Source organism: Marasmius oreades, chromosome 10 (assembly GCF_018924745.1).
Source record: "Marasmius oreades isolate 03SP1 chromosome 10, whole genome shotgun sequence".
Lineage (NCBI taxonomy): Eukaryota > Fungi > Basidiomycota > Agaricomycetes > Agaricales > Marasmiaceae > Marasmius > Marasmius oreades.
In genome coordinates, this window is record NC_057332.1 from 529169 (window position 1) to 553812 (window position 24644).

The 24644-nt window shown below is 45.9% G+C and overlaps 7 protein-coding genes across 8 annotated transcripts; 5 read left to right on the forward strand and 2 right to left on the reverse strand.

Annotated features, from left to right (window-relative positions):
- Positions 1 to 1144: 1144 nt before the first annotated feature.
- Positions 1145 to 2242, reverse strand: E1B28_002211 (uncharacterized protein; the record flags this gene model as incomplete). Its single annotated transcript, XM_043159112.1, has 8 exons — positions 1145 to 1242; positions 1316 to 1429; positions 1482 to 1536; positions 1605 to 1681; positions 1745 to 1777; positions 1834 to 1870; positions 1941 to 2042; positions 2105 to 2242. 8 exons carry the CDS (start codon positions 2240 to 2242, stop codon positions 1145 to 1147), a joined length of 654 nt encoding a protein of 217 aa, XP_043002711.1.
- A 576-nt stretch (positions 2243 to 2818) lies between these two features.
- Positions 2819 to 5453, forward strand: E1B28_002212 (uncharacterized protein). The gene is made up of 10 exons (XM_043159113.1): positions 2819 to 2939; positions 2998 to 3268; positions 3322 to 3956; positions 4031 to 4205; positions 4266 to 4339; positions 4404 to 4550; positions 4632 to 4754; positions 4823 to 4987; positions 5046 to 5179; positions 5245 to 5453. Exons 3-10 carry the CDS (start codon positions 3756 to 3758, stop codon positions 5345 to 5347), a joined length of 1122 nt encoding a protein of 373 aa, XP_043002712.1. The 5' UTR covers positions 2819 to 2939; positions 2998 to 3268; positions 3322 to 3755; the 3' UTR covers positions 5348 to 5453.
- Positions 5454 to 5490: 37 nt separating this feature from the next.
- E1B28_002213 (uncharacterized protein) lies at positions 5491 to 8097 on the reverse strand. Of its 2 annotated transcripts, XM_043159115.1 has the most exons (12): positions 7898 to 8097; positions 7780 to 7816; positions 7546 to 7725; positions 7474 to 7493; positions 7236 to 7423; positions 7104 to 7172; positions 6791 to 7028; positions 6447 to 6715; positions 6061 to 6374; positions 5939 to 5998; positions 5639 to 5868; positions 5491 to 5579 (listed from the first exon to the last, which is right to left on the reverse strand). In XM_043159115.1, the coding sequence occupies exons 3-12, from the start codon at positions 7661 to 7663 to the stop codon at positions 5529 to 5531; spliced, it is 1557 nt and encodes a 518-aa protein (XP_043002714.1). In that variant the 5' UTR covers positions 7664 to 7725; positions 7780 to 7816; positions 7898 to 8097; the 3' UTR covers positions 5491 to 5528. The 2 variants fall into 2 exon arrangements, with proteins under 2 accessions (XP_043002714.1, XP_043002713.1); XM_043159114.1 differs by having other exon boundaries at positions 7546 to 7816.
- A 102-nt stretch (positions 8098 to 8199) lies between these two features.
- E1B28_002214 (uncharacterized protein) lies at positions 8200 to 10006 on the forward strand. The gene is made up of 6 exons (XM_043159116.1): positions 8200 to 8509; positions 8564 to 8779; positions 8830 to 9043; positions 9102 to 9249; positions 9327 to 9592; positions 9663 to 10006. The coding sequence occupies exons 3-6, from the start codon at positions 8890 to 8892 to the stop codon at positions 9950 to 9952; spliced, it is 858 nt and encodes a 285-aa protein (XP_043002715.1). The 5' UTR covers positions 8200 to 8509; positions 8564 to 8779; positions 8830 to 8889; the 3' UTR covers positions 9953 to 10006.
- Positions 10007 to 11606: 1600 nt separating this feature from the next.
- E1B28_002215 (uncharacterized protein) lies at positions 11607 to 12582 on the forward strand (the record flags this gene model as incomplete). Its single annotated transcript, XM_043159117.1, has 4 exons — positions 11607 to 11760; positions 11814 to 11961; positions 12032 to 12282; positions 12338 to 12582. The coding sequence occupies 4 exons, from the start codon at positions 11607 to 11609 to the stop codon at positions 12580 to 12582; spliced, it is 798 nt and encodes a 265-aa protein (XP_043002716.1).
- A 3660-nt stretch (positions 12583 to 16242) lies between these two features.
- E1B28_002216 (uncharacterized protein) lies at positions 16243 to 17225 on the forward strand (the record flags this gene model as incomplete). Its single annotated transcript, XM_043159118.1, has 4 exons — positions 16243 to 16396; positions 16454 to 16601; positions 16674 to 16921; positions 16978 to 17225. 4 exons carry the CDS (start codon positions 16243 to 16245, stop codon positions 17223 to 17225), a joined length of 798 nt encoding a protein of 265 aa, XP_043002717.1.
- A 2798-nt stretch (positions 17226 to 20023) lies between these two features.
- E1B28_002217 (uncharacterized protein) lies at positions 20024 to 24591 on the forward strand. Its single transcript, XM_043159119.1, has 28 exons — positions 20024 to 20161; positions 20218 to 20220; positions 20271 to 20393; positions 20459 to 20523; positions 20579 to 20670; positions 20724 to 20837; positions 20892 to 20947; positions 21021 to 21069; positions 21124 to 21183; positions 21249 to 21603; positions 21670 to 21918; positions 21977 to 22127; positions 22193 to 22198; positions 22261 to 22316; positions 22377 to 22508; positions 22575 to 22672; positions 22724 to 22809; positions 22869 to 22949; positions 23007 to 23080; positions 23137 to 23263; positions 23317 to 23472; positions 23533 to 23592; positions 23651 to 23711; positions 23774 to 23788; positions 23844 to 23908; positions 23971 to 23978; positions 24053 to 24240; positions 24303 to 24591. Exons 1-27 carry the CDS (start codon positions 20059 to 20061, stop codon positions 24206 to 24208), a joined length of 2601 nt encoding a protein of 866 aa, XP_043002718.1. The 5' UTR covers positions 20024 to 20058; the 3' UTR covers positions 24209 to 24240; positions 24303 to 24591.
- Positions 24592 to 24644: the final 53 nt, after the last annotated feature.

The following is a 24644-nucleotide window of genomic DNA, read 5'->3' on the forward strand; positions in this document are numbered from 1 at the left end:
CCTGGTGCCCGCCTCAAAGGCACCGCCCTGCTGCCTTTTGACAAAGGCAGTGGCATGCCACCGCCCTTGACAACACTGTATTCATAGCCTATGAGGTTCCTTTTTTGATTTTATCTCAATCACGCCCAACTACTTTGAAGAATCAGCCCTGGTCGGGTTCCGATTTATTCTGATGGCTGCAACTTGTCCTCCTTCCGAACACGTCCACCAACCTGGGACTTACCATCCAGAGTTTTTGGTTGAAACCTATCGAAATATGCTTGGAATTCGACGGCAACTCACGATCGAAGGGCTCAGCCGTCATCATGGTCAACCAAGCATGTTTTCAATCCCGAATACCAAATCGACAAGAGATATGATAATTCAGGGAGATGATTAAAATGATGGGTGAGGGTGAGGTTCCAGTATGATTCAGATGATTCACACGAGGAGGATATCACTGCGATGAAGGATAAGAGGGGGGAGAAATCGGGTTTCGGACTCTTTGATACTAGGACTCGGAAGACCCGTTGGCTGCTTTCCGAACTCGTCTACATTGGTTGAACATGCGTCCCCCCACCACCAACCTCATTCTCGCACCCTTTACTGCGCTATAGTTGACGTCGATACCTGTTCCTGCTACGCCATCGTAATAAAGGCGTTGGCTTGGATTTTTTTGGCTCAGAAGGTTCGAAGTGACTGAGGAGCATAGGGACAGGGCAGAGGTGGGAGGCCCGATATCGGTCTATTTTCTGTCAGATTTGTGTTTTGGGAAGGAGCTTTGTAAGAGAAGTTGTGGAGTGTACGTATATGATCCTTTTAGTATATGCACAAATTCAATAATACGTTACGAGGGTTCAGATGGCCTAGGGCGTTGTGTGGTCGTTTCTGTCATAAGATTTCTTCAATCGTTCTACTACCTCCAACGGCGGCGAGTGGCGCCCCATCCTCAGCGACTGGTTGTGAAAAGCTCGCTCCGGGAGTGGCACTAGTGAAGTTTCGGGAAGGAAACCGAATCTCAGATACATAAACGGAACTTCCGGGGGTACTGATTTCTTTAGGTTGATGGGAGCTTGCAAGGTGCTACCATGTTCAGTCGAGCTTGGGTCAACATAAATTTAAAAGAGAGCGTACCAACACAATTCGATTGGAAGTCCGAGTACGACTAGAACTCACCATCACGCCAGAGTGTGTCTATCAAGGGGGCTCTGATACCCTGAGGTATTTCCTGCCTCCACAGAGCGATTTTGATCGAGGTCAGGCCTAAAATACCTTCCGCGAAAATTAATCTTTTGACATGAAACTTGAATACTTTGATCCGAATTCGAACACTTACCAGCTTCAAAGATGATCAACAGAACGTAACTTGCGATATAAGCGTCTTTGATATCACTGATCATGATTCTACAATCAGGTATATCTCCGAACTCCGGGGGTAGGGTAGAGATATCTAACCAACGACAAGGTTCAGGATATCTCGAGATCAGTTCCGTTGCACTCACCCCGCCTTGTAGCTATCCCTATCACGATGACTACGGCAGCAGGAGTGAATGTAGACTGGAAACGATGAAAGATATCCAAGTTAGAGACATAGAAAAAGAGTGCCATCGGAAACGCGGACTCACGACTGAGAATGCCGCCAGGCCGTAAAGTATTCGTCGATTTCTAGCCCAGATTGCCCACGCTCTCACTGCAACTACGACTGGGTGCACCGAGACTATAAAAAAAGTTTCTTATGTCAGAGTTGGGAACGAATGACGCTTACATTCGGACGAGACAATCGATACCAAACGAAGAACTGGGAAAGGTGTCAGTAAGCTAAGCGAGTGAAATCTTCAGTCCGCCCACACTAACCAGTCGCTGCTTGGTCAGTTTTCGTGCTCGTGGCGGACTGGTAGGAAGGGGGAACAGTAATCAATTTTCATCATTCATGTTACGGAGGTGGCGAAAGTATTTCTTACCGGTAACAATACGAGAATGGACGCGATCATTGCACAGTATCGGGAAGTGAAGAACGGGATGGAGCCGAGTAATGCCCTTTTCGTACACCAAACATGGCGAAACTAGAATAATATGCTGTTGAGGAGAAATTCGAGAAGGTCATAGTAAGCATGGGACCAATCACCTCATCGTGGAACGTCAGGAGGTATTCGAAGAACTGGCCCGCCATAGCCGGTAATGAACGAGCCGCCCCGACATTAGCATAGTAAGAACTCACGAAGAGCGTTGTTGAAGCGTCTAGTACGGTGACCTTGGTTATCATTTACTGCGAGGGACAATTAGCTGCACGACTCACATGAGATGCTCTACGTCCCGCCGGGATTGAAGCATTAAATAGATTATATCTCAGGACCAATGCAGAAACAACAGACTTACCCTTCCTCGCCTTGCTTGTTCAAGGCAGCTCCGTACTGGCTCTATGTCCAACGCCACCAGGGAGACGGGCATGGGGGGTTGTTCTTGATTTGTTCTTGAAATGCGAGGATGGGAACGAAGCTTTGAAATTTGAAGCCTCGCAGAGTTCCTTTCCTCCCTATAAACACCGCCTATTCATTCTATTTCTTTGCGTCGAGGTCATCTCCATCAGTGTCACTTCAGCAGTACCTAGCCAACCATAAAGTTAATCTTGGGGGTGAGCAATGCCAAGCTGACGGTAGTAATTCCCAGGTGCTGGAAAAATGTACCTTTCAATGATACTGAGAAGCTGTTGTAATCAGGCCGTATTTCTAATAGCTAGAAGTGAGGAGAAGGCGTCGAGGCTGGAAGGAGGCATGATGCAAGATGCCTGACCAGCCCTAAAGTAACCGGTCCGGTTCCTGATACGGACCGTGGGAACATGACAGGTGTTCAACCACCGGCTTTAAAACCGTATCTTTACTCGTAATATTCGATGGTCTCGAGCTCGAGCAGAAAGAATCGAAGTCCAGCTCAACAATTGGAATCCAGTAAGAGCGACCCAGGTACCGTTACTTATCTTCCGTACCTTCTCAAGACCTATTGAGCCCGTGTCATGAATAGCTTGGCAGATTATGAGATTTGAACACTCAATCTTATGATAAGCACTGGGAAGTTGGGACCTTATAACTATCTCTCTGATGAATTACAGAATGCACCCCACGTCTTCTGTATACTCGCAAAGACGATGATGCTGTTTGAAACGTGATGTCAGGCTCTAAACATATCTTACCATCGCGCTCGCGAAAATTACGGTCGTCATGCACGACAGTTTGCATCTAGAATCCGTTGTGAGGCTCAGGATTGGCTAGTAATGGAAGATTGAAGGTCCAAAGTGAGTACTGAGCTCAAGTACGACTTGATATCCAGGCTGACGAGAGTTCGAAGTTTACAACAAGACTTGTACGACAATCTGACGCCACACACTGCGTAAAGAGTGACGTTCCACTCGTTTCATACGTTTCATTCATCCTTTTTTCACAAATCACCATATGTAGCCAGCTTCCATTCCATTCCATTCTTCCGATCGTCGGCTCAGTATAAAGATTTCCCCTCAAAAACGTCCAATGAGGAAAGCGGTTCACCCGGAAGGTGTGAGCGGACTCCACCAACTATGATTTATTTTTTACGACAATCATGGGGTTGATGTCACTTCGTACGCAAGTTGTACGGTCATGGAAATTCCAGTCGATCCATCGCGGAGGAAGGAGTAGGGACGATGACCAGCTACGTGATGGAAGGATGGAGATTAGCACCGAACCTTTTGCTGGTATATAAAATGACACCAGTTCAACTCTTTTTTTTTCGTCGTGGTTTCACTAATGCGTTCATCGACATCTGCCATAAACCTTGTGCTTGCCAGTGTGCTCGCTTTCGCCCCATTTCCAGTGGCCAGAACGGCACCTGCGACTCGGAATGATACACCTGCACAATCTCAACCGTTCACGCCTTCCGGAGGTCTCAACACGAACTCCACCCCTCCTGTCTACGCTCCCATGAGCGACTTCGACTTCCAATCTCTCGTGAGTGAAAAACTAGCATCTGCATTTTCGTCTCGTGCCTTTGCTCACATCATGTCATTTCCATTTCGATTTAGAATCTGGCTCTGAACCAGGAATACATCGAGCTAGATCTCTTCCATTTCGGTCTAGCGCAGTTCTCTGTCGAGGAGTTTGAGGCTACTGGGTTGGATGCTGAAGATCGTTACTTGATTCAGTACATGGCTGACCAAGAAGTGGGCCATGCCCTGATGATTTCGAACATGCTTGGTGGTGAGCTCTCTTCGAAACTAGGATTTTTGCGTGGTTTCTGATATCGGATACTTGTTCCAGCCAACGCCGCGAAACCTTGTAACTATAGTTACCCTTTCACCGACGTACGAGGATTTCTCGACTTTTCTCAAAAGGTAGTTCCTAGGCCACGCCCCAGTTTTCTCAAGAGTTCTTGTGAACTGACACCCGTTTTTCCAGATCACCCGATACGGTGAAGCTGGCACTGTTGGATTCATGGAACATCTCAATTCGCGCGCCGCTGCACAAATGCTCTCGCAAACTGTTACTGTTGAGGCTAGGCAACAGCTAATTTTCAGACAGTTCGAGGGGTTGTTCCCTATGCCTGTGAGTTTTATCCGGTTCACGAGTTTAGTCAATGATGATATTAACATACGATCTTTTTTTATATACTCTTTGGCGTCGTAGGAATGGTTCATTCCCGGCATTACACAATCCATGCACTGGTCGCTTCTTTCCAACTCTATCACCAGCTGTCCGAAGGAGAATCCACGGGTTGAGTGGCAGAATTTCCCCGGTTTGAACATCACGGTTAGTCCACCTCCACACTCGTTCGTTGCCAACGAATAGTTGATAATAGGTATCATCCCTGTCTCTAGAATAACCCTGCACCGAACGAGCAAAATCTCACTGCAGGAATCTCTAACAACGTGACGGCTTTATCTGAGCCAGGTCGCAATTTGACCTTAACTTGGGAGGTGCCTGGGAAGATTACTGGTCCTGATGGGCTTTACAAAACTAACACTACCGCCGGTGCACCGCAGGTCAGTTATTTATTGAATTTGCGTGAGGCACTAGTAACAGCTTTCATTTTTGTGGCAGTTCGTCGCTTGGATCTCGCAACTCAACACTACCTACACGCCCTTAACTAACATATCGGGCAATAGTGGGACAACTATACAGCCAGGTGGAAGAATATTTGGTGATGGTACTGCACCTCTCATCAACGGCACAGTGTATGTTTTCGATTCGTCCGATTTACTTCTTCGTGATGATTGATGATTGGTTGTTTTCGAAACAGATTCGTTGTGGTCACGGATGAAGATGTCTTTGTGACTCCTCACAACTTATCAATGTTGAACCCACACGTCGTCGCTGGACCAGCTATCTACCAATCTGGTTGAGGGGGGTGTTGAAGTTATTAGTGAACAGAACAATTCTGTCTACGTAAAATGTGTATTATATGATTTTCGCTTAGGTACATACTAGCAACCTTAGAATCAATCTCAGACTTGTTATCTATCCACTCGAGATGCACGACTCATAGCGCTAAATCAATGTAATCATCGTACTATTACTACTACTTCACACTCCCGAAGTAATAATCTTATCCAACAAGGCATTGCACGACCCATCCTAGTCAAAACACAAAACAGTCAGTCATGTCCATAGCACTATCAAGCTCAAAACCATACCTCACTATCACTCATCACCGGATTAACAAAATCATCAAACCCAACGTTCCCACTAAACGCCAATTCAGCCAACGTCTTCTGACCAGGATCATACCGCTCCCAATTCGGTGCCGGTGACACCGTACTAGGATTCTTCACAAAATTCGCAATGGCGGTCTGAAGAGATTTCGACAGGACGGCCTTGTCGTTACCTGACGACGTTTGGTTGAACGTTCCGAAAATGAGTTCCACTGTTTCAAATGAGGTTGGTTGAACGTCAATGGTTAGAGCAAAGAAACAAAGAAACAAAGAAAAACGCACGTTCAGACGAATGCCAAGCCCCTGCATTGGGGAAAAGCTGAGTGTCAGGGAACACAGCGCCTTTTTTTTTGTGAAACGAATCACTCTCAAATCAATACGTCGTTGACGAAAGGTTAACATACCATAGCTATACCGAAACACATCTTTGATTCCTGCCTTTACCATCGCGCCAGCCCAAAGGGATGCCGGACATCGGAATGTTAAATCCGTCGAAAACGCTCCGATAACTTGAACATCATTTCTCCCAGGATACAAACCCCGTATCTGGTCAGCAGAGATAGGAACACCGGGAAGTGTTGACTGTAAGAATTCGGTGAGGTTCGTGAGACCCAAGACGAATAAGGATGCATCATTTTGAGTGTTGCCGATCATGAGCGGCGTGCGGGTGGTTTTATGAGCGAGGATCCTTCCTAGTGGATCTCCAAAAAATGTAAAACTAGGCATGGGGAACAGAAATAATCAGTAACAACTCATGAGCGGAATGAGAAAAACGAGAGTTTTTATTCACTTGTCAAGGACCAGACCAAACGCTCCACTCGAAGGCCCGTTGGTAAAGTTCCTAACGACGGTAGCAGGGATTTGCCTCAAACAAGCGAGACGACGAGGTCCGGGAGACTGTTCACAATTCACCGCATTCGCAAAATCATCGAACGACGAGAAGTCAGGAGCATCATCGGCAGGACCAAGAGGAGCACCGGAGAGCATAATACCCGCTTTGAATCCCTGTTGATTTCTCGTTATTGCAGCCGCTACCGACACGCTCCCAGCAGATTGTCCCTTTTAAAGTTTAAGAGTTTAACAGTACTAAACTTGAGCTCAGGTTCAAGTTGTAGTTGGAAAAATCATCCGTACCATGATCGTGACCTGGGTTGGATCCCCTCCAAAGTGAATGATATTTTCGTGGACCCAATTTAGAGCGAGTTCTTGATCAAGGAAGCCAAGATTGTTCCCGGTGAGAGGTAAGTCGGGAGCAGAAGGGAAGCCGAAGACGTTAGTGCGGTAGTTGAAGGTGACCACGACTAGCTCTTGATTTTTGGCTATGGAAGTCCCGTCGTAGGCCGGGAGAGAACCAGTACCGAAGGCAAGGCTTCTAGAGTTTATTGAAGGTAGGCAAATTTCACGTGTCAGTCGCTACTGATAATATTGGAATCTGAAAGCGACGAACCCTCCGTAAATCCAAAAGAGTACCGGTTTCAGTTTCAACGGCGTAACGGGGGACGGCGCCCAAACATTGCTGCGACATAGTTGTTAGTTAATATTTGGTTTACAGGGGAACGCAAGGAAGCGAAAGAATCACAGGAACAAGCAATCCTCGTTCTCTGGCGGTGGAGGATTGTTAAACAGAAACTCTGTCAAATTGGCGGTGGCAAATGTAAACTGCTGGATACATGAAGGTCCTAATTTCGTTGCATCTTGAACAGCGGCAGATCGAAAAGCGACGGGAGGTAACCAGCGAAGGGCACCTGTAGGTGCAAGCCCAAATCTCTGGGATTTCGAGATGAGCAGTATACAGATGGCTATTTGTGTATACTTACGACGCCCTTGACAGATAAAACTGGGAGTAAAAGTTTAGTTGGAGTAAACAATCGATGTGGACAAAGTTATACCTCCATCGTCCACTACTCCTCGAAGGTGGCCACTGGTTGTTGTGATCGTGACCGGGTCGGCCGTGGCGCACAGGGAGGGCCATAGCGAGAAAAAGAAGCACGATAGCGACAGCTTCATGACAGTGAAGTTTGTGGGAGCAATGAGAAACCAGAAACGAGGCTTATAAGGACAGGGAACAGCTGGAGTCATGTGTCGTTGGTGCGTCATTTCGAACAGTGGCGGGTATCTCCTACCCTTTGGGATTGTGAGAGCCTCAGGGAGGCCTTGTACCTGTTCGGTTATTTATAATGAACAGGTTATTGTTATTTATAATGAACAGGTTATTGTTATTTATAATGATCGGTCACGTACATGTTCGTGTCTCGAGCGAAAGCTACTATATATGACGGAAAATTCACGATGGAAGGTGTCACAAAGCCACTGTTCTTCGAGAAGTTTTGATGGACTTGCGGATTGCCGATCGTCGAGTATTGATTGTAGACTGCTCGCTCGAGTTTCGTTGGCTCAGAATATATCAACTTTGGAAGTTTCGCAGTGAAAGTGATGATGGTACAGGACGAGGTCGCTCGGTTCGGCTTTATCCTGCCGTTGCACCGGGAGCTTTCTCACGATTCCGACCCTCCTTCGAGGTGACAAGTGGGCGTGGGAAATTTGGGTCATCACAGGACGCTTTCTTCCTTATTTCTTCTCCGGGTTCCGCTCAACCATCGTACATGGCCACTAGAGCCTCCGTGCCTTGAGGTGTCAGGATCTGCGGCATAGATCTGTGTAGTACATTCCCAATTCGAACGTGCGCAGTATCCGAATGGTAATAATCTCTGCTTTCTCTGTTTAGCTACCGGAGACTTTTCAAAGGCGAAAAAGTAATTAAACCAAAATCAAAGGTCATCTGAAGGTCATTCTAAATCGTTGGAGGAGATATTCGCTGGACTACTGATCAACGCTACAGTCATAATGGTGCTGGTAAGTTGGATTTCGTGCAGTGTCACCGACTGATTATTCATTTAGTATGTTTAGACTTACAGAGTGGTTGTCAATGTTCAATGCAACCATCGAGTCAAATATCCTTACCTTGGGTCAACAACAAGTATATTCAATAGTACCAATGGGCAGATGAGATTCCGAAGGTTCCGACGGCGAATGAGCGGAACCCGACGGCTAAACCGTTCTGAAGGCAGTATACTAGTACTGTATGTCGGGCGTTCAACTTTTCCGCAGCCTTCAAACTGAAAGGTAAAGATTCAATTTACTACTGCGGTGTAACGGCTATTTATACTCTGGAGGTTGACTAGTGACCCCAAAAAAGAACACTCCTTCCAACTTCCAACTTCCAACTTTCGGTCATGAGCACGAACTACGCCCAAGCACTTGGCATTCGCTCTGTAGCACCAGCGGTCATATTCGCAATTCTTTACTTCCCTCTGATACCAATATTCATGCTCAAACTTCGGAAAGGAATCACCCGGCTCCCTATCGTCTTATCAGTATTCTGTACCAGTACGTCTTTTGTGATTCATATAGCAAGACTATACTAACGAATATGTGGCCCGATTAGTTCGAGTAGCAGTATTCATAATCCGCGCCATTGTCGCCAGTTCCTCCACTGTAGGAAACAACATCGATGTATTAATCGCAGAAGCCGTGTTAGTATCCATTGGTTTCTTCGGTTTGTTGTTCGGGGCGTACGGACTAGTCGTAGATCGGTCAGTGAACTATCTGCCTTCCCGCTGAACAATTGGACTCACTATCATCATTTTTTTTTAAAAACAAAACAAAATAGATTGAATCTCTGCGCTCCCGCACCAACTAACCCACTATTTCGACTCATTCGTAACCAACGTGTGTACCACCTGATCGCCCTTGTGGCCGTCATTTTGAGTATCGTAGCCAGTACGAATACGACGAGCTCTCATCCGACTGAGGAGGATGTAGAGCTGGGGAAAACGTTGAAGGAAGCCAGCACTATTATTTTCCTGATCCTCACAGTCCTCCAGACATTTCAGACGATTACATTGGTGCAAGCGGAGAGATCTAGATCTGTTTCTGGTTAGTCTTCTCCTTGCTGGCCATTAAGCTTCAAGCGATCGCGACTCACCAACCGTCGAACCATTTCCAGAATCTCGTCCTTCATCGTTCGGCTCGAAATACGTTTCGAGTATTCTCCTCCTCCTCTCGTGTATGCTCCTTGTCAGAGAGGTATTTTCCACAGCCACTATGACCGATCCTCTGAAAGCGAACAACGAGAAGTTCTGGTACCCGCTCGTTGCACTGCCGGAATTCATATGTGCTGTTCTGTACGCTGTTCCGGGGGTTATTCCAGATCCGGATGAGGTGAAGAGAACGGAGGAGAGTTTGCGTTTGCCTATATATAGCGGAGTAGCGGGTCGTGCGAGTCCTAGTCAGTAGGGAGGGGTGCTAGCTGACGAATGTTGAATCAGATTCCTGGAGGGTTTTCAGTTATGATTCTACGAGAGTAATTTATGCATTTTGTGTTCTGGTTTGCCGACTTATTAGCATTGGCCTCATCCTGAGACGGCCTTTCAAATACTGGCTCATGGGGATTGTCGTTGAGTAGTGATCTTTGGCCGCAATCTTCTAGCAGTATTTAGACACCATCTACTGCGCCAACTCGCCGGCGGGAAGCTCATCTAGTTCACAGGGATAAACGAACCACTGCTGTATACTTTGATAGTGAAATTTTACCTAGTGAAAGTCGTCAAGGAAGGTCGACGTCTGTCGCATGAGTCGGAAGGGTCCTAATTTCGTTGCGTCTTGAACGTTTGTGAACAGCGGCAGACAAAAGGCTACGAGCTGTGAGTCGGACACTTGTAATTAGAGTGCAAGCCCAAATGATAAATCTGTAAGCTTCATTGAAAAGGCTGTTCAACGAGAAGTTTTGTTATTTGAGCGTCTTGCCGAATCCCGATTGCCAACTCCAATCTTTCCGGAGTTGGCACCATCATCAAGCATCCTCGGATTATCGAGTCTAGGCTGTTAGTTTATGTATTGTCGGCTCGAAAGGCTTCAACTTGGGAAGTGTCTTCATGTACTAAGCGGAGGTGACGGTCGCTCGGTTCGGCTGCCAAAGCCAGACCGTCCACTGCAATTCCGAGCAAGTGCTACTTACGCTTTTTGATTTCCAGGCAGAAATAATCTTGTTTTCTTATTATCTCCTCTCCGGGTCCCGCTTAGGATCGTAGATGGCACGAACACTGAATTCCACCCGAGCCTCCGTGCCTTGCTTTTGAAATGTCCTAGACCTGAGTGTGGCACTGTACACTGTAACACTCCAAAGACCAATACACTCGCAACTCGAGCGTGCGCAGTGGTTATCTATATTGAGACTTACTTTCAACAGCTATTTTTAGCTACCGGAATTTTTTCGGAAGCGAGAAAAAATAATGCAAGGTCTGAAGGTCGTTCCAATCGTAAGTAAAGACTCACCAGTTACTACCACATGCGCGCCGGTCTACTAGTACTGTTCAATGCTACATCGCCCCAACGGTCTCCGAAATCTGGGAATTATTCAGTGGTGCGAAAAAAACATGAAACTAGTTCCACCTTCCTACGTTGACGGAATCTCGCTACCATTTCAGTAATTTTCCCCACATGATCTTGCTGGCACCGTTAGGGACAGGCGGACTGCGCATGCTGAACCATTTAGTTTCTTCGTTTTATGGAATTGAAAGGCAAAAGGAATAATTGGGTCAGACAAATATACTCACTCACTTTCAGACCATGCCCCGTCCAAGTACATACTGAGCGTTGAGGAAGAGTAGTTGACTGATGCGGACCAATTATCCCACGCCATCCACTGGATTGTGAGTCGGAGCACGAGGCTCCTCCGATCCGCCTGGAGTGTAGCTATGGAGGCAGTATGTCGGGCGCTCAACTCTTCCGCGCTTTCTCAATGAAAGAAGATTCAGGGCATATCGGTAACCGCGTGAGGTGGTTGCGCAGTAGGGCAGCCACTTCTACTATTTATACTCTGAGGTTGAGCAAGTGGACCCATTAAAAAAACTAATCGTCTACCTTCAACTTCCACTTCCTACCTACCGTCATGAGCACGAACCTCGCACAAGCCCTTGGAATCCGTTCCGTAGCGCCAGCGGTCATATTCGCGATCCTTTACATCCCTTTGCTCCCAATGTTCCTGCTTAAGCTTAAGAAAAGAGCCTCCAAGCTCCCCGTCGTCCTGTTGACATTCTGTGCCAGTACGTCTTTTTTCTGGTGATTCAGATAGAACATACTAACGAATTTGTCTTAGTTCGAGTAGCAGTGTTCATAATACGCGCCATGGTCACCAGTAATTCCACTATGGGAAACAACACCGATCTATTAGTCGCAGAAGGCGTATTAGTATCCATTGGTTTCTTCGGCCTATTATTGGGGGCGTACACACTAGTCGTAGATCGGTCAGTGAATTATGGGCCTTCCCGCTGAACAAATTGAAACTCACCATCACCGTTTTTTCTTAAAAAACAGCTTGAATATTTACGATCCCGCACCTCCTAACCCACTATCTCTCATTCGTAACCAGCGTGTGTACCGCCTGATCGCACTTGTGGCCGTCATTTTGGGTATCGTAGCCAATACGAAATCGACGAGTCCTGAGGATGAGGGAACGGGAAAGGCTTTGAAGATAGTCAGCACTGTTATATTCCTGATGCTCACGTTGCTTCAGACGTTCCAAACGTTTATGTTGGTGCGAGTGGAGAGGTCTGGATCTGTCTCTGGTTAGTCTTCTCCCCGATGGCCATTTAGTTTACGACTTACCAACCAACCTTTCAGAATCTCGTTCGTCATCATTCGGCTCGAAACACTTTTCGAGCATTCTCCTCCTCTCGTGTATGCTCCTCATCAGAGAGGTATTTAACACCGCCACTATGACCGATCCTCTGAAAGCAAACAGTGAGAAATTCTGGTATCCGTTCGTTGCACTGCCAGAATTGATCTGTGCTGGCTTGTATGCTATTCCGGGGGTTATTCCAGACCTGGACGAGGTTAAAGGAACCGCAGCGTTTGCCTATGTATAAGGGACTCGGAGTGTCGTGCAATTCCTAGTCAGTATACGTAGTGGGTGCTAGGTGATGAATGTTGAATCATGGCGGTTTTTTAATTATGAATATACGAGAGTAATTGTAATTTAATGCATTTTGTCTTCTGGTGGCGATTTACTACGCCTTCATCCTTGAGGGGGGGCGTCGTCTACCGACTCGTGCATATGAGCATTTTTGTTGAGTGGTGATGAAATAATTGATTCTTGGCCGCAATCTTTCTCGCACTAAACTCCATCTCCCGTGGCCAGACTCGCCGGCAATCTCTTTCGCAAGTATGGAGTTATGAACGTTTTGAGCCGCTTGAGCCACCGTTGTATGCTTTGACAATCGGATTCGTAGCCTTGGTGAAGGTCGGCCCCAAATCGAGGAAGGGAGCGCGGCTGCCAAACGCATGAAGGAGTCCTGATCATGCTTTTGTTGCATCTTGGAGAGCGGTAAAAAGTTGAAAGGCTACGACTCTGGGGTCGCCAGCGAAGGGCACTTGTAACGGAAGTGCCAACCCAAATGATACTCGGGAAAAGTAGGACGAGATTAGTTGAGAACAGATCGCTTTGAAGCACAGATAATCAAACTGTGGTTTAATAGATATTGAACTGCATATAATATTAAATTAACATTAAACTAAAGAGCAAGTTCAACTGCGAGTTGACCCAAATTGAGTTCAACTGTGCAGTTCAACCAAACTGCATTACTCTAAGGTACTTGTGAAATGTTGGGTTTTTATACTAAGTAATTCTAACCTCTAAGAACAAGTAGAAGAATATGATAAGTACAAAATGCAGTGTAGTGTAATAGTGAGTAGCATTATTGTTAATAAAGTATAGAACCAATGAAGGCTGATGTTAATGATTTTGATTGTGTTACACCTGCGTGTGGTCCCGTGGGTACTTACCATTTTTGGATGTGGCTGTGTAAAACCTACCAGTAGGGAAATTAGTCACACATAACCTTTTATAGTAAGTGGGAAAGAAGGCACACACACGTTATACTATCCTTCCACTTCTCTTAGACTCTGGATCATCTTGGTATAAAATACTTTTTATACCATTTCATGATTGTGTTGAATGAACTCCAAAGTTGAACTTGGGGGAGTTCAACATACAGTTGAACTTCCGGGTTGAGCTCAATCATGAGTTGAACTTGATTTTGTTCAAGTTTGAGTTGAACTTGAGGACTGTTGAGTTTATTCAGCACACAAGTTGAGTACTAAATCAGAAATAGTATTTTATACCAAGATGAACTAGAGTCTAAGAGAAGTGGAAGGATGGTATGACGTGTGTGTGCCTTCTTTCCCACTTACTATAAAAGGTTATGTGTGACTAATTTCCCTACTGGTAGGTTTTACACAGCCACATCCAAAAATGGTAAGTACCCACGGGACCACACGCAGGTGTAACACAATCAAAATCATTAACATCAGCCTTCATTGGTTCTATACTTTATTAACAATAATGCTACTCACTATTACACTACACTGCATTTTGTACTTATCATATTCTTCTACTTGTTCTTAGAGGTTAGAATTACTTAGTATAAAAACCCAACATTTCACAAGTACCTTAGAGTAATGCAGTTTGGTTGAACTGCACAGTTGAACTCAATTTGGGTCAACTCGCAGTTGAACTTGCTCTTTAGTTTAATGTTAATTTAATATTATATGTAGTTCAATATCTATTAAACCACAGTTTGATTATCTGCGCTTCAAAGCGATCTGTTCTCAACTAACCTCGTCCTGCTGTAGTACTCGGGTTGTTGAGTCGAGGCTATTTGTTTACATTGACATAAGTATTGTTGGGTCGGAATGCTCCAACGTAGAAAGTTGTTCAAAGTTTCGTCTTCACAGTGATGATGGTATGGGACAAGGGTCGATCCGCGTCTTCCCACGGTTCTGAGGAGGCACGAAGATCTTATCAGTAGATAAGATAACAACTGTGAGAAAGCGATGGTGCTTGGACAGCGCGTCGCTCATTCCTTCTCTTCATCGCATGCTCTTCTTCGTTTAGCCCACTTTGGGGGGGCCTTTTCTTTCCGAGGTGTTTGCTTTTGCTCTCCCAGAACGCGTCGTTTCACGTGCCCTTTACGTGCTCCCAAAAAAGTGACCTTGGCCTAGCCTCCAGCAAACCACTGAGATAGAGTAAGAGTTACTCTATTCCAGGATAGATACACCTTCCCTTGTCCTACGTATCTTCCTTCTTCCCCCTCTCCTGAGTGAAAGCAAGCAGTCTATCTTATGCTTAGTACTTACTTACGCCTTTTAATTTCCAGGCAGCATTAATCTTGCTTTCTTATCTCCTCTCCGGGTCCCGCTCAAGATTGTAGATCATGGCACCACCCGAGCCTCCGTGCGAAAATGTCAGCACCTGCTGTCAGTGTGTAGCCCTGTTGTGTACATACTACACTCCAATACACGACTCTCGAGCGTGCGCGGTGGTTTTAGAAGTCTCTGCTTTGAACTATTTTTAGGCGAAGTAAAAATATCGAAGGTCATTTGAAGGTCATTCCAATTTTTAATTGTATAGGAACCACACGCGCACTGGTCTGATGCCCAGTGCTCAAGCACTCAATGCTACAGTGCCAGGGCTTGTATTCGTGCCTTAATGACCTACCGTAGAGTGGGTGTCGACGTTCAGTGCGACATCGAGTCGATTCCTCAGTACCCTAGTAGTCAACACTCAATATATTGAATGGTTCCTGGCGGATCGGATTGCCAGCCAACCCGACGGATTTCAACTTTGGACTCGGATGCGGGTTGTGGATGGGCCATTTCTGGTCACTGGATATTTGAATGTTGTTTTTTTTTCAGATTGCAATTCCAGATCCAGTTCTCCGTCGTCATCTTACCGGAATCTATTCGGTTGTAAGACGTTTTCATTCGTTAAGTACAGTAACAAGGCCTTAGGCTACGGTTGAACAAAAAATTGTGTACGACGATTGAATATTGATTTCCTATATGGGATTGATTTTGGAAGGGTTGGGAGGACCCATTTCGAGACTGGCCCCAACGGGTGATCTCGAATGAAAACCTAGGAAATTCCCATGGATTAACCAGTGGTGCCAAAAAACATGACACTGGGTTCCTTCCTACGTTGACGGTGACGGCCCATCCATTTTCAGTCATTTTCCCCACATGGCCCTTGCTGGAGCCTGGCACCGTTAGGGACAGGCGGATTGGTGAACGTTTGAACTATTGTAGTTTTTATTCTTTTGAATCACTGAAAGGTTCCCATGTCGAATAAAACTTGTAAAAAAAAGGCTAAACTGATGTTGAATCAGAGTATAGCGTAGAGAGGAAGCGTCGGTGATGAATATTTGAATGCTGCAAGCTAGGCCAAGTTATCCCACGCCATCCGATCCGCGGATACCGGGAACACACCTTGCACCTATATCCGATCCTGGAGTGTAGTTATGGAGGCGGCGCTCAAGCGCTCAACTGCGCTTTCTCAAATGAAAGAAGTTTCAGGGCGTGTGGTGTGGTTGCGCAGTAGGGCATCGGGTCATTGAGTGCATCTGCGAGAACTCGTCATAGGTCTAGTCAGCGCTTGAGCCGTCGCGTCGGGTTAATCGCATTCCTACTATTTATACTCTGAGGTTGAGCAAGTGGACCCATAAAAAAACTACCTTCGACTTACCTTCATCATGAGCGAAAGCCTCGCACAATCGCTTGGAATCCGTTCCGTAGCGCCAGCTGTCATCTTCGCAATCCTTTACATCCCTTTGATCCCAATATTCCTGCTTAAGCTTAGGAAAAGAGCCTCCAAGCTCCCCGTCGTCCTGTTGACATTCTGTGTCAGTAAGTCGTTTTTTTTTCGGCGGTTCAGATAGAACTATACTAACGAATGTGTCTTAGTTCGAGTAGCAGTGTTCATAATACGCGCCATTCTCACCAGTAATTCCACTATGGGAAACAACGTCGATTTATTACACGCAGACGACGTCTTATTATCCATTGGCTTCTTCGGTTTATTATTGGGGGCGTACACGCTAGTCGTAGATCGGTCAGTGTATTGTCTGCCTTCCCACTGAACAAATTGAAACTCACCGTCACCGTTTTTTCTTTTAAAAAACAGCTTGAATATTTACGATCCCGCACCTCCTAGCCCACTATCTCTCATTCGTAACCAACATTTGTACCGCCTGATCGCGCTTGTAGCCGTCATTTTGGGTATCGTAGCCATTACGGGCCCTACGGATGAGGCAACAGAAAAGGAAAAGACTTTGAAGATAGTCAGCACTATTATATTCCTCATCCTCACGTTGCTTCAGACATTCCAGACGATTATGTTGGTGCGAGTGGAGAGATCTGGATCTGTCTCTGGTTAGTCTTCTCCTGGATGGCCATTTAGCTTACGACTTACTAACAAACACTTTCAGAATCTCGTTCGTCATCATTCGGCTCGAAACACGTTTCCATCATTCTCCTCCTTCTCTCGTTTATGCTCCTAGTCAGAGTGGTATTTGACACCGCTACTATGACCGATCCTGAGAAAGCAGACAACGAGAAATTCTGGTACCCACTCGTTGCGCTTCCAGAATGGATCTGTGCTTGCTTGTACGCTATTCCGGGGGTTATTCTAGATTTGGACGAGGTGAAACCAAACGCCGCGTTTGCCTATGTTTAGGGAGTATTGGGTCGAGCAACTTCTGACGTTTACGGTTTCAGTTATGATCCTGCAACAATAATTTAATGTTTATGCCTTTTCGTATATTGTATCGTAATTACCGACTTACTAGTACTCCTCGCATCCGGAGCGAGCTTTCAAATGCTGATGAGCATTGTTGTCGAGTAGAAAAATGACAACGAGATTCTGAGAAAAACTGGCGGGCGTTCGTCCCTGACGTGATACTAAAAACTCCACCTCCTGTGCTCCGAAAGGATGAAACACTGTACTACTTTGACCATGAGATTGAATCTGGTGGAAGTCGGACCCTAGATAGCTTCAACGCGTGTCGGTCGTGGCACGTAATTGGAGCCTCCGTGACTACAGGGGGGGAAACCCGTGTCTACCGCTGTAAAAGTGACCGAGATGACTTCGAGCGGTGCAGGTTGCCACAAGGACTTGGAGGCAGAAACTTGCTCTCCCGACATAAATGACGGTGCGTCCCTTTCCATGGCCATGGCAACTCTGATGATTTATTTTTCCAAATGTGCATCCAATAAATTCTAGTATAGGGAAATGAACAGATCTTCGTTTTCGCAATCATATCGCTTGAGACTACATACATAGTACGGAGGCAGAGCCTGATAGTACGTGCTACGCGTTACACCTCTGGAGTCCAATCACGAAGATCGCAGTTGCAGCCGAAAGTAGAAAAAGTGTGGAGTCGGAACGAAACTCTGGCACCAAGCATTCAGCGCGGTCTACAGTGTGCACTTTGTGCGATGTAGGACGAAGGTCTCTGCTAGACTTGATACGAGATGCCGCATCTGTGGATCTGAATGAGGATTCGAAGGAACATTTCAAGGTCAGAGTTGGCGCACCTTTGCCTTCCATCCTACTGAAACTCCCGTTGAACTTCGTAGCGACCAAGACTGCCGCTTCAAGACCTCATCTGGATGAGGTGGAATGGATGTTGTTAATGAGGAGTACGGATTCGAGTAGTCAGAATCTACGTCTTTTCGTCTCTGTGTACGATTTCTCGTTTCGTATGGAGGATCTTTCGCACCGAACCTTGATGGAGGTTGCAGGTCTCGATGTTCAGCTCCCTTCCTGTAAGAGTATAGTCAGCATAGAGGAAAAGGACACGAGAAAGGGAGAAGAAAGGAAAGGAGAGTGGGTTCAGAAAGCGACAAAAACATCAAGCGTGAGGGTACTTTTGGGTACCCGTTGTCAGACTGACGTGCAAATGTAGAAGTAATGTTCATCAGTTGGAGAAAAATTGGGGAGTAACTTACGATCTTCAGGTGCCCATTGCCATTCTAGTACTTGTCTGATGTTGGTATGATGAAAAAGATCTGAAAAAGGTACGTTCAAACGTTCAGTAAATTCAAACTCCGCATCGTCGGTCCGGTCGGAGTGTTCGGCCCCCCCATACGCAGTAATTTCTTCTTCGGCTCTTCGACAACAATATTATGCTTCTGAAGAAAACTAAATCACAGCAAGGGAATTCAGATATTATAGGGAACGTATGATACTATTCTGTTTAGGGATATGCAACATTTTCGAGTACCACTTCCACACACCACTTACCGTATCAAAAATTTGACTCGAGTATTTTAATAGTGCTCAAAACGTTAACCTGAATTTATGAGGATTTTAGGATAGCTGTAAGAAGCCTCGGAGAGTGTCCGAGGGTGATTCGAGAAGTGCAAAGCGTTTTGTCACGTATCGTCACGTCCGGCAAGACTTCGGCAAGTAGCAAAGCTCGCGCCAGGCCAGCTCACTGCCGTCTCGCTTACAGGTCGATTTGGGACCTCTGCTGTATCGTTTGGCTTATTCCACACTACCGTTCACTCCCCTGCCTCTGAAACCTTGTATTTAATGCGAGTGTTTTCGTTTACACTTAACTACGTATCTAAAATTTTGAGATATATTCCGGAATGTACCGTTCCTGGGCTGTCACGCTGTAATCACGACCAGATCTGAGCTATATTTTAAATTTCATTTCATATCCTTTGTCTTTCAGTGGTTACAACTGTACATACAAGCTCATGTGTAGTCTACGGATCCTACAAAAAATTGCCGAGCCCACAAATAAACGGGAAGACCAAGTTTTATCCAATTTTGCATATCCTTGTCATTTGCACATCGGAAACCAGAATAGTAGAACGGACATACCAATGAGAAAGAAGAAGTGCGTCCGAGGACTCCGATCGGACCGTATTTGTAGCCGGTAGCGGAAGCTGATTTACATTTCAAAATTGACGGGTCGCTTCCGAATTGCCGAGTACCACTAGTCGCGTTCAAAATTGAAACAGCTACTTTGTAAGTCTGTAAGTCGGCCCAGCTGTAAGTGCCAAACAACTGAAAAAGGAAGGTGATTAGTAAGCCTGCCGCGCGACTCTGGGATACACGTTTGAGCTTTCCTCGAGCTCCACCCCACCCTCTACTGATTGTTGGGAGTAAGAGAACACTAAGTTTTGGGCCTAATTAGGATAAATTGACTAGCTTGAACCACTACTAGAAAATATAGAGAACTTGTAACTCAAAAACGGTAGAATGAACGCCTGACGTATTGAACTGGGGTGGGCATTATTTTTTTCGAGTGAGCTGGGCTGGCGCGGAAGTCTTACTAATCACATTCCTTTTTTGGTTGTTTAGCACTTACAGCTGGGCCGATTTACAGATTTACAAAGTAGCTGTTTCAATTTTGAACGCGACTACTGTAAATGGTCAAAATGCAAGAACTGCCTCAGAAACCGCACGTGATAGGTCGCGTCGCGTGCCTACCCGCAGCCGCTGCGGTCCCTTTGTCAGTCCCTTTTTCTCTTTGACCACCATCATCTATCACTCTATGGGCGACTCTCGGTTTGGGACAATCGGGAGCCCAACAAGAGTCTCTGTCAACGCTTTCAGGTTAAAGTGGTCCAGTAAATCGTTGGTTTATCATTATGCAGGTGCGTTGCATATCATCGGATACTATAGACATATTCTAATCCGCTGTGGCCCCTAGTTTGTGAGTCGATGATGGGCTTTCGAACAGGATTTTCAATTCATGGCATTTAGCTATAATACCGGAGTGGCCGGGCAAACCCGGAGTTGTGACATCAATATCGAAGCAGAAGGGGATCGAAATTCTTCAACGATTGCAGACGAGGATCTACCCAAGTGTCTTTCCGAATCTTGGAGGTGAGTCCTTGAGAGTTTTTGCTCAGATGTGCCTTTGATTAACTTCTGTATATTCTCAACTCTAGCGTTCGACGGCAAGGGAAACTTGTTTTCGTTCGTCGAGTACAATTTCAACGGGCCTTCAATATCTGTTAGTTATGTCCTTTCTCCCATCGAATTCAACAATATACATGCTATCTTCCTAGTTCGAGCACATACCTTTGGATTCAGATAATGAAAGGAAGAAACCAAAGACAGTCAAGGTCACTATCGCCCTTGTCAGGACCGTGAATATCAGGTTCGGTGTTGGACCCATTTTCACCTTTCCCCCCTTTCTAAACATGTACACAGCCTCTTGCGTGGGCTTCTGGAGGGTCGAGATGACAGCAGTCTACGAGATGGCAGTTCGGATGCTAGTAGTTGTTTGAGTATGTTAAACATGTTTGTGCAGGCCCAGCCACGCCGGTAAGACTACCTATTTATTCTCTCTCATTCCTTTTGAATCTCAACCCAAGATAGAGGCGCCAATCTTTACAAAGGGAACTCCTTTTATGTGCCACCTTCCGGGTCTCCTGGTGAGTTGGACTACTACAACCTTCTTCTCCATTTCGACCTGCATGCAGTGCTGAGGACTACTTTTGTGTATAGGATTCGACAGAGATATTGATCCACTCAGGTTATGGAGTGGCTTCTTCCAGTATGCGAAGATACTCGTCTTTTGATGAGCTATGTCCTTACTTTCTACTCGTAGATCTGTTCGCCCCGCCATCAACGAAATCATTGTCAACGTCGATGTCACCGCTGGCGTTGTGTAAGTGAACTCCGTTTTCAACGAAGTTTCCTGCCCCCCAAAGCTTGATTGATTTTCTCGTACAGAATGCCAAGTCAGCCACTCGTCCAAGCGGCGTGCAGTTTCATCAGATGTAGGGACGCGGTTGAACTTCGAGATTTGCCCCCTCATGAATTCAGGAAATTGAGGGCGTCCCTGAAGGGCCTCAAGGTTGCTGTTGCAATTAAAAACCAAACCAGACGACGATCTCGGCCAATCAAAGACCTCTTACAGAATGTTGGCGCTATAGAGTTCGATGGTCCGGAGGGCATAACCACTGTAGCAGATCACTTTTATAGCAAGTACAAAGTCAACATTCCTAAGCATACGCTAGGCGTCAAGCTAGGTCATGGGGAACATTTCCCCATCACCGTTTGCGAAGTGGAGACTCAACTCTATAAGGTGAGCAGGTATTTCAGTTCGTAAGGATCACATTCGATATTTACAAATGGTTAACCTTCATCACAGCCTAAGCTTGCCGCAAATCAAGTTAGCGCGTTACACAGATTCATGCCTTCGAATCCCGGAAACAGACTGAGAAGGATTACCGATGGGTGGGAAGCACTTGGCCATTCGCAGTCGGAATTCCTTCAGGCTGCACAAGTTCAGATTGATGAGCGGCCTATGAGTGTTGAAGCACGGATTTTGGACCCTAGAACGATCGCATTTGGACCGCGTCACGAACAGGATAATAGGCCTGACCTTCTCCGTCTCAATGTGAGTCGTTCCAAGACGGTCTGTGTTATATGACTGAATTCGTATATCTTCACAACAGCCGGGGAGTGCCGGAGTTTGGGACATAATGCGTAAACGACTGGTGAAACCCATGAAGGTGGATATGATGGTTGTTAACTTCACTGGTCTGCGCACGACGGATACTATGGTCAACTTTGTCATGGAGTTGTGCAATGTGATGAAGGAACGGGGTGGGTTCCGTTACTTTTTGCTCGTTGTTGTCTTTGTGATACATGGATTCTTTCCTTGCTTTTAGGGATGTGTAAGGCATTGAATTTGATATATCCAAAAACAATCACCCGCTCACTGCGCTATCAATCACAGTCATCGCTAAGGCTTCCCCGGTGCTGCATGGCAAACCTGGACATGATGTTAATGAGGTATGGGCTTAGTACTGCTCGTCTTGAGGCTTTTGAACTCACGTTTTTACGATCCATCAGACTCTCCTTGCGTACGGAAATGAGCACCGTCCTAATCTCATTCTCGTTTTCCTTCCTGCCGAGGCGGAAGAGATATACAACCAAGTTAAGCGTTTTGGGGATATAACAAGGGGCATTGCAACTCAATGTGTAGTAAGTATATTTGCTTCCTCATAAGTTACTTTTCGTTACGAGGGTCTGATTTAAATTTTGTTTCAGCGCTGGAAGGACCAGCTGTTTGACCCAGGGAGAGGTGGCAGGGGAGGTGGTGGGCGGAAAATCAATTGGAATCAATACCATAATAATTTGACCCTCAAGCGAGTTCTTTTCCGCCCTTTACCTTTTGGCAGCCGCTAACCTTTCCCCAGAATCAACGGCAAGTTGGGGGGCGTCAATTACTACTCTTTTGACTCCGTCATCCGGATGCTTGAGGAAACGAATGCGATGGTCATTGGTAAGCATATTAACAGGTAGTCTATATGCGGAGAGTTTGACATCTATCTAAAACTTCAGGTGCTGATGTTAGCCATCCTGCTCCCGGTAGTACTATGCCCTCCATCGCTGCATTGGTGTCCTCTGTCGACTCGCGGGCTAGTGAGTGAGATCTAGTTATCTCAAAATATGAATTGGAATACTTACTTTGTCTCAAAGCTCGATATGTGGCGACTGTGAAGGTCCAACAGTCTCGTACGGAGTTAATACAGGAGCTAGACCAAATGCTTGGGGTAAGTTGTCCGCGGTTTAACTACTACTTCTGTTACCTGAGTTTATCGTTTCCCAGACAGCATTGGAAGCATACTTCCATTCTAACGGGAAGATCCCTCCGAGAAGCATCTACTTCTTCCGAGATGGCGTCTCGGAAGGCGAGTTCGAGCGTGTACGACAAGGAGAATTTTACACGATGAAAAGTAAGCGGTTCGAGTTGCTTCCATAATATTACCACTGACGGTAGATTCACCAGAGCTTACTGAGAGGAAGTATAAGGAACTCGGGAAGCCTCCGCCAAAATTGACCTTCATTATCGTTGGGAAGAGGCATCATTTCCGGTTCTTCCCAAATGATCCAAAAGACGCAGATAGATCGGGTAACTGTCGTTCTGGGTTTGTGGTTGACAGACGTGAGTGTGGTATCGTTGATCTACGTTTGTTTCTGGGTCCTCATTCCATTCACAAAACAGGAATTACGCATCCCATATATCGAGACTTTTATCTACAATCTCAAGCTGGGTTGAAAGGAAGTAAGTCTTCCTTTGAATAGCATTAGGTGGGCGGGGGTTTATTTACGATGACAATCAGCTAGTGTTCCGGGTCATTATACGGTGCTGGAAGACGAGAACCTTGGGTTTGACGCGAACGCGTGAGTAGTCGGTCCACTGTAACGGTGTTCTTTGCTTCTCATGGTCAACTTTTTGATTCTAGGCTACAAGAATTGGCGTACGTACCTCTCAACCCATATTAACGATTCGCGATTGTAACTAAGATCCGGCAGTTATTCCTTGTGCCACTGCTACTCGCGCGCAACACGAGCCGTCAAGATTCCGGCACCGGTTTACTGTACGTTTTCGCCGCATTTGATATGAATTCTCTTCTCCTGACACGATATCACTCTACCCTAGATGCAGATGTAAGTTTCCTCTGTTGTCCTACTGGGAATGGTTTCGGTCGTTCTAAATCTGATTTCTTTTATTTTCTGGATAGCTTGCCTGCCGTCGAGCCAAATTCCATTACGATCCGACTATGCATGAGACGATATCGGCTCAGTCGGAGGAGTCTGAAGAGATCCACCTAGACTTCTACAAGGATAATTTTACGCCGGTAAATAATAGCATGAAGAGGTTCATGTACTTTTTATAGGGTTTTTTCCCCCTTGTACTTCAGACCCTAAGGTATGTTCGTTCAACCTCGATAGATACATCCTCTCCTTTGAATTCTGATTCCTTACTCCCAGGGCTCCTCGTGCAGAGGACTATTCATGGTGTATCGAGTCTCAGAGTCAATGTTGTATTCAAGTGCGTGTTGTACCCGTTCATGGGGCCCTTTTCGGTTCAGTGGAGTTAGCTGGGTTTGGTTGAGGGGGAGTTGCAGGAACGACTTCTTTCCCCAGTTAAATCTAGGTAAAATCGGTGAACGGAAAAGGCTCAGGACTTGATTTTGCGAACATTTGTATCGTATTTTGATCGTATTCTTTATTTTTTGTATGGAGTTGTAGCGTTTCATATTTTGAAATTTGACGAACATCTGAAGGGAGATAAGATTAGATCTCAGTTGCTGTTGCCATTTTTGGTAAGTA

Excerpts from the sequence above, each read along its gene's own strand:
- E1B28_002212 (XM_043159113.1), top strand. The coding sequence starts at position 3,756 with ATGCGTTCATCGACATCTGCCATAAACCTTGTGCTTGCCAGTGTGCTC. Across the intron at positions 3,957-4,030 it reads ACTTCGACTTCCAATCTCTC|AATCTGGCTCTGAACCAGGA; the intron begins GTGAGTGAAAAA and ends ATTTCGATTTAG. Across the intron at positions 5,180-5,244 it reads CCTCTCATCAACGGCACAGT|ATTCGTTGTGGTCACGGATG; the intron begins GTATGTTTTCGA and ends TTTTCGAAACAG.
- E1B28_002213 (XM_043159114.1), bottom strand. The coding sequence starts at position 7,753 with ATGACGCACCAACGACACATGACTCCAGCTGTTCCCTGTCCTTATAAG. Across the intron at positions 7,029-7,103 it reads CTCTTTTGGATTTACGGAGG|AAGCCTTGCCTTCGGTACTG; the intron begins GTTCGTCGCTTT and ends AATAAACTCTAG. Across the intron at positions 6,716-6,790 it reads CAACCCAGGTCACGATCATG|GGACAATCTGCTGGGAGCGT; the intron begins GTACGGATGATT and ends AAACTTTAAAAG.
- E1B28_002214 (XM_043159116.1), top strand. The coding sequence starts at position 8,890 with ATGAGCACGAACTACGCCCAAGCACTTGGCATTCGCTCTGTAGCACCA. Across the intron at positions 9,044-9,101 it reads CTTATCAGTATTCTGTACCA|TTCGAGTAGCAGTATTCATA; the intron begins GTACGTCTTTTG and ends TGGCCCGATTAG. Across the intron at positions 9,250-9,326 it reads TACGGACTAGTCGTAGATCG|ATTGAATCTCTGCGCTCCCG; the intron begins GTCAGTGAACTA and ends AAAACAAAATAG.
- E1B28_002217 (XM_043159119.1), top strand. The coding sequence starts at position 20,059 with ATGGGCGACTCTCGGTTTGGGACAATCGGGAGCCCAACAAGAGTCTCT. Across the intron at positions 20,524-20,578 it reads TCAACGGGCCTTCAATATCT|TTCGAGCACATACCTTTGGA; the intron begins GTTAGTTATGTC and ends CTATCTTCCTAG. Across the intron at positions 20,671-20,723 it reads GTCAGGACCGTGAATATCAG|CCTCTTGCGTGGGCTTCTGG; the intron begins GTTCGGTGTTGG and ends ACATGTACACAG.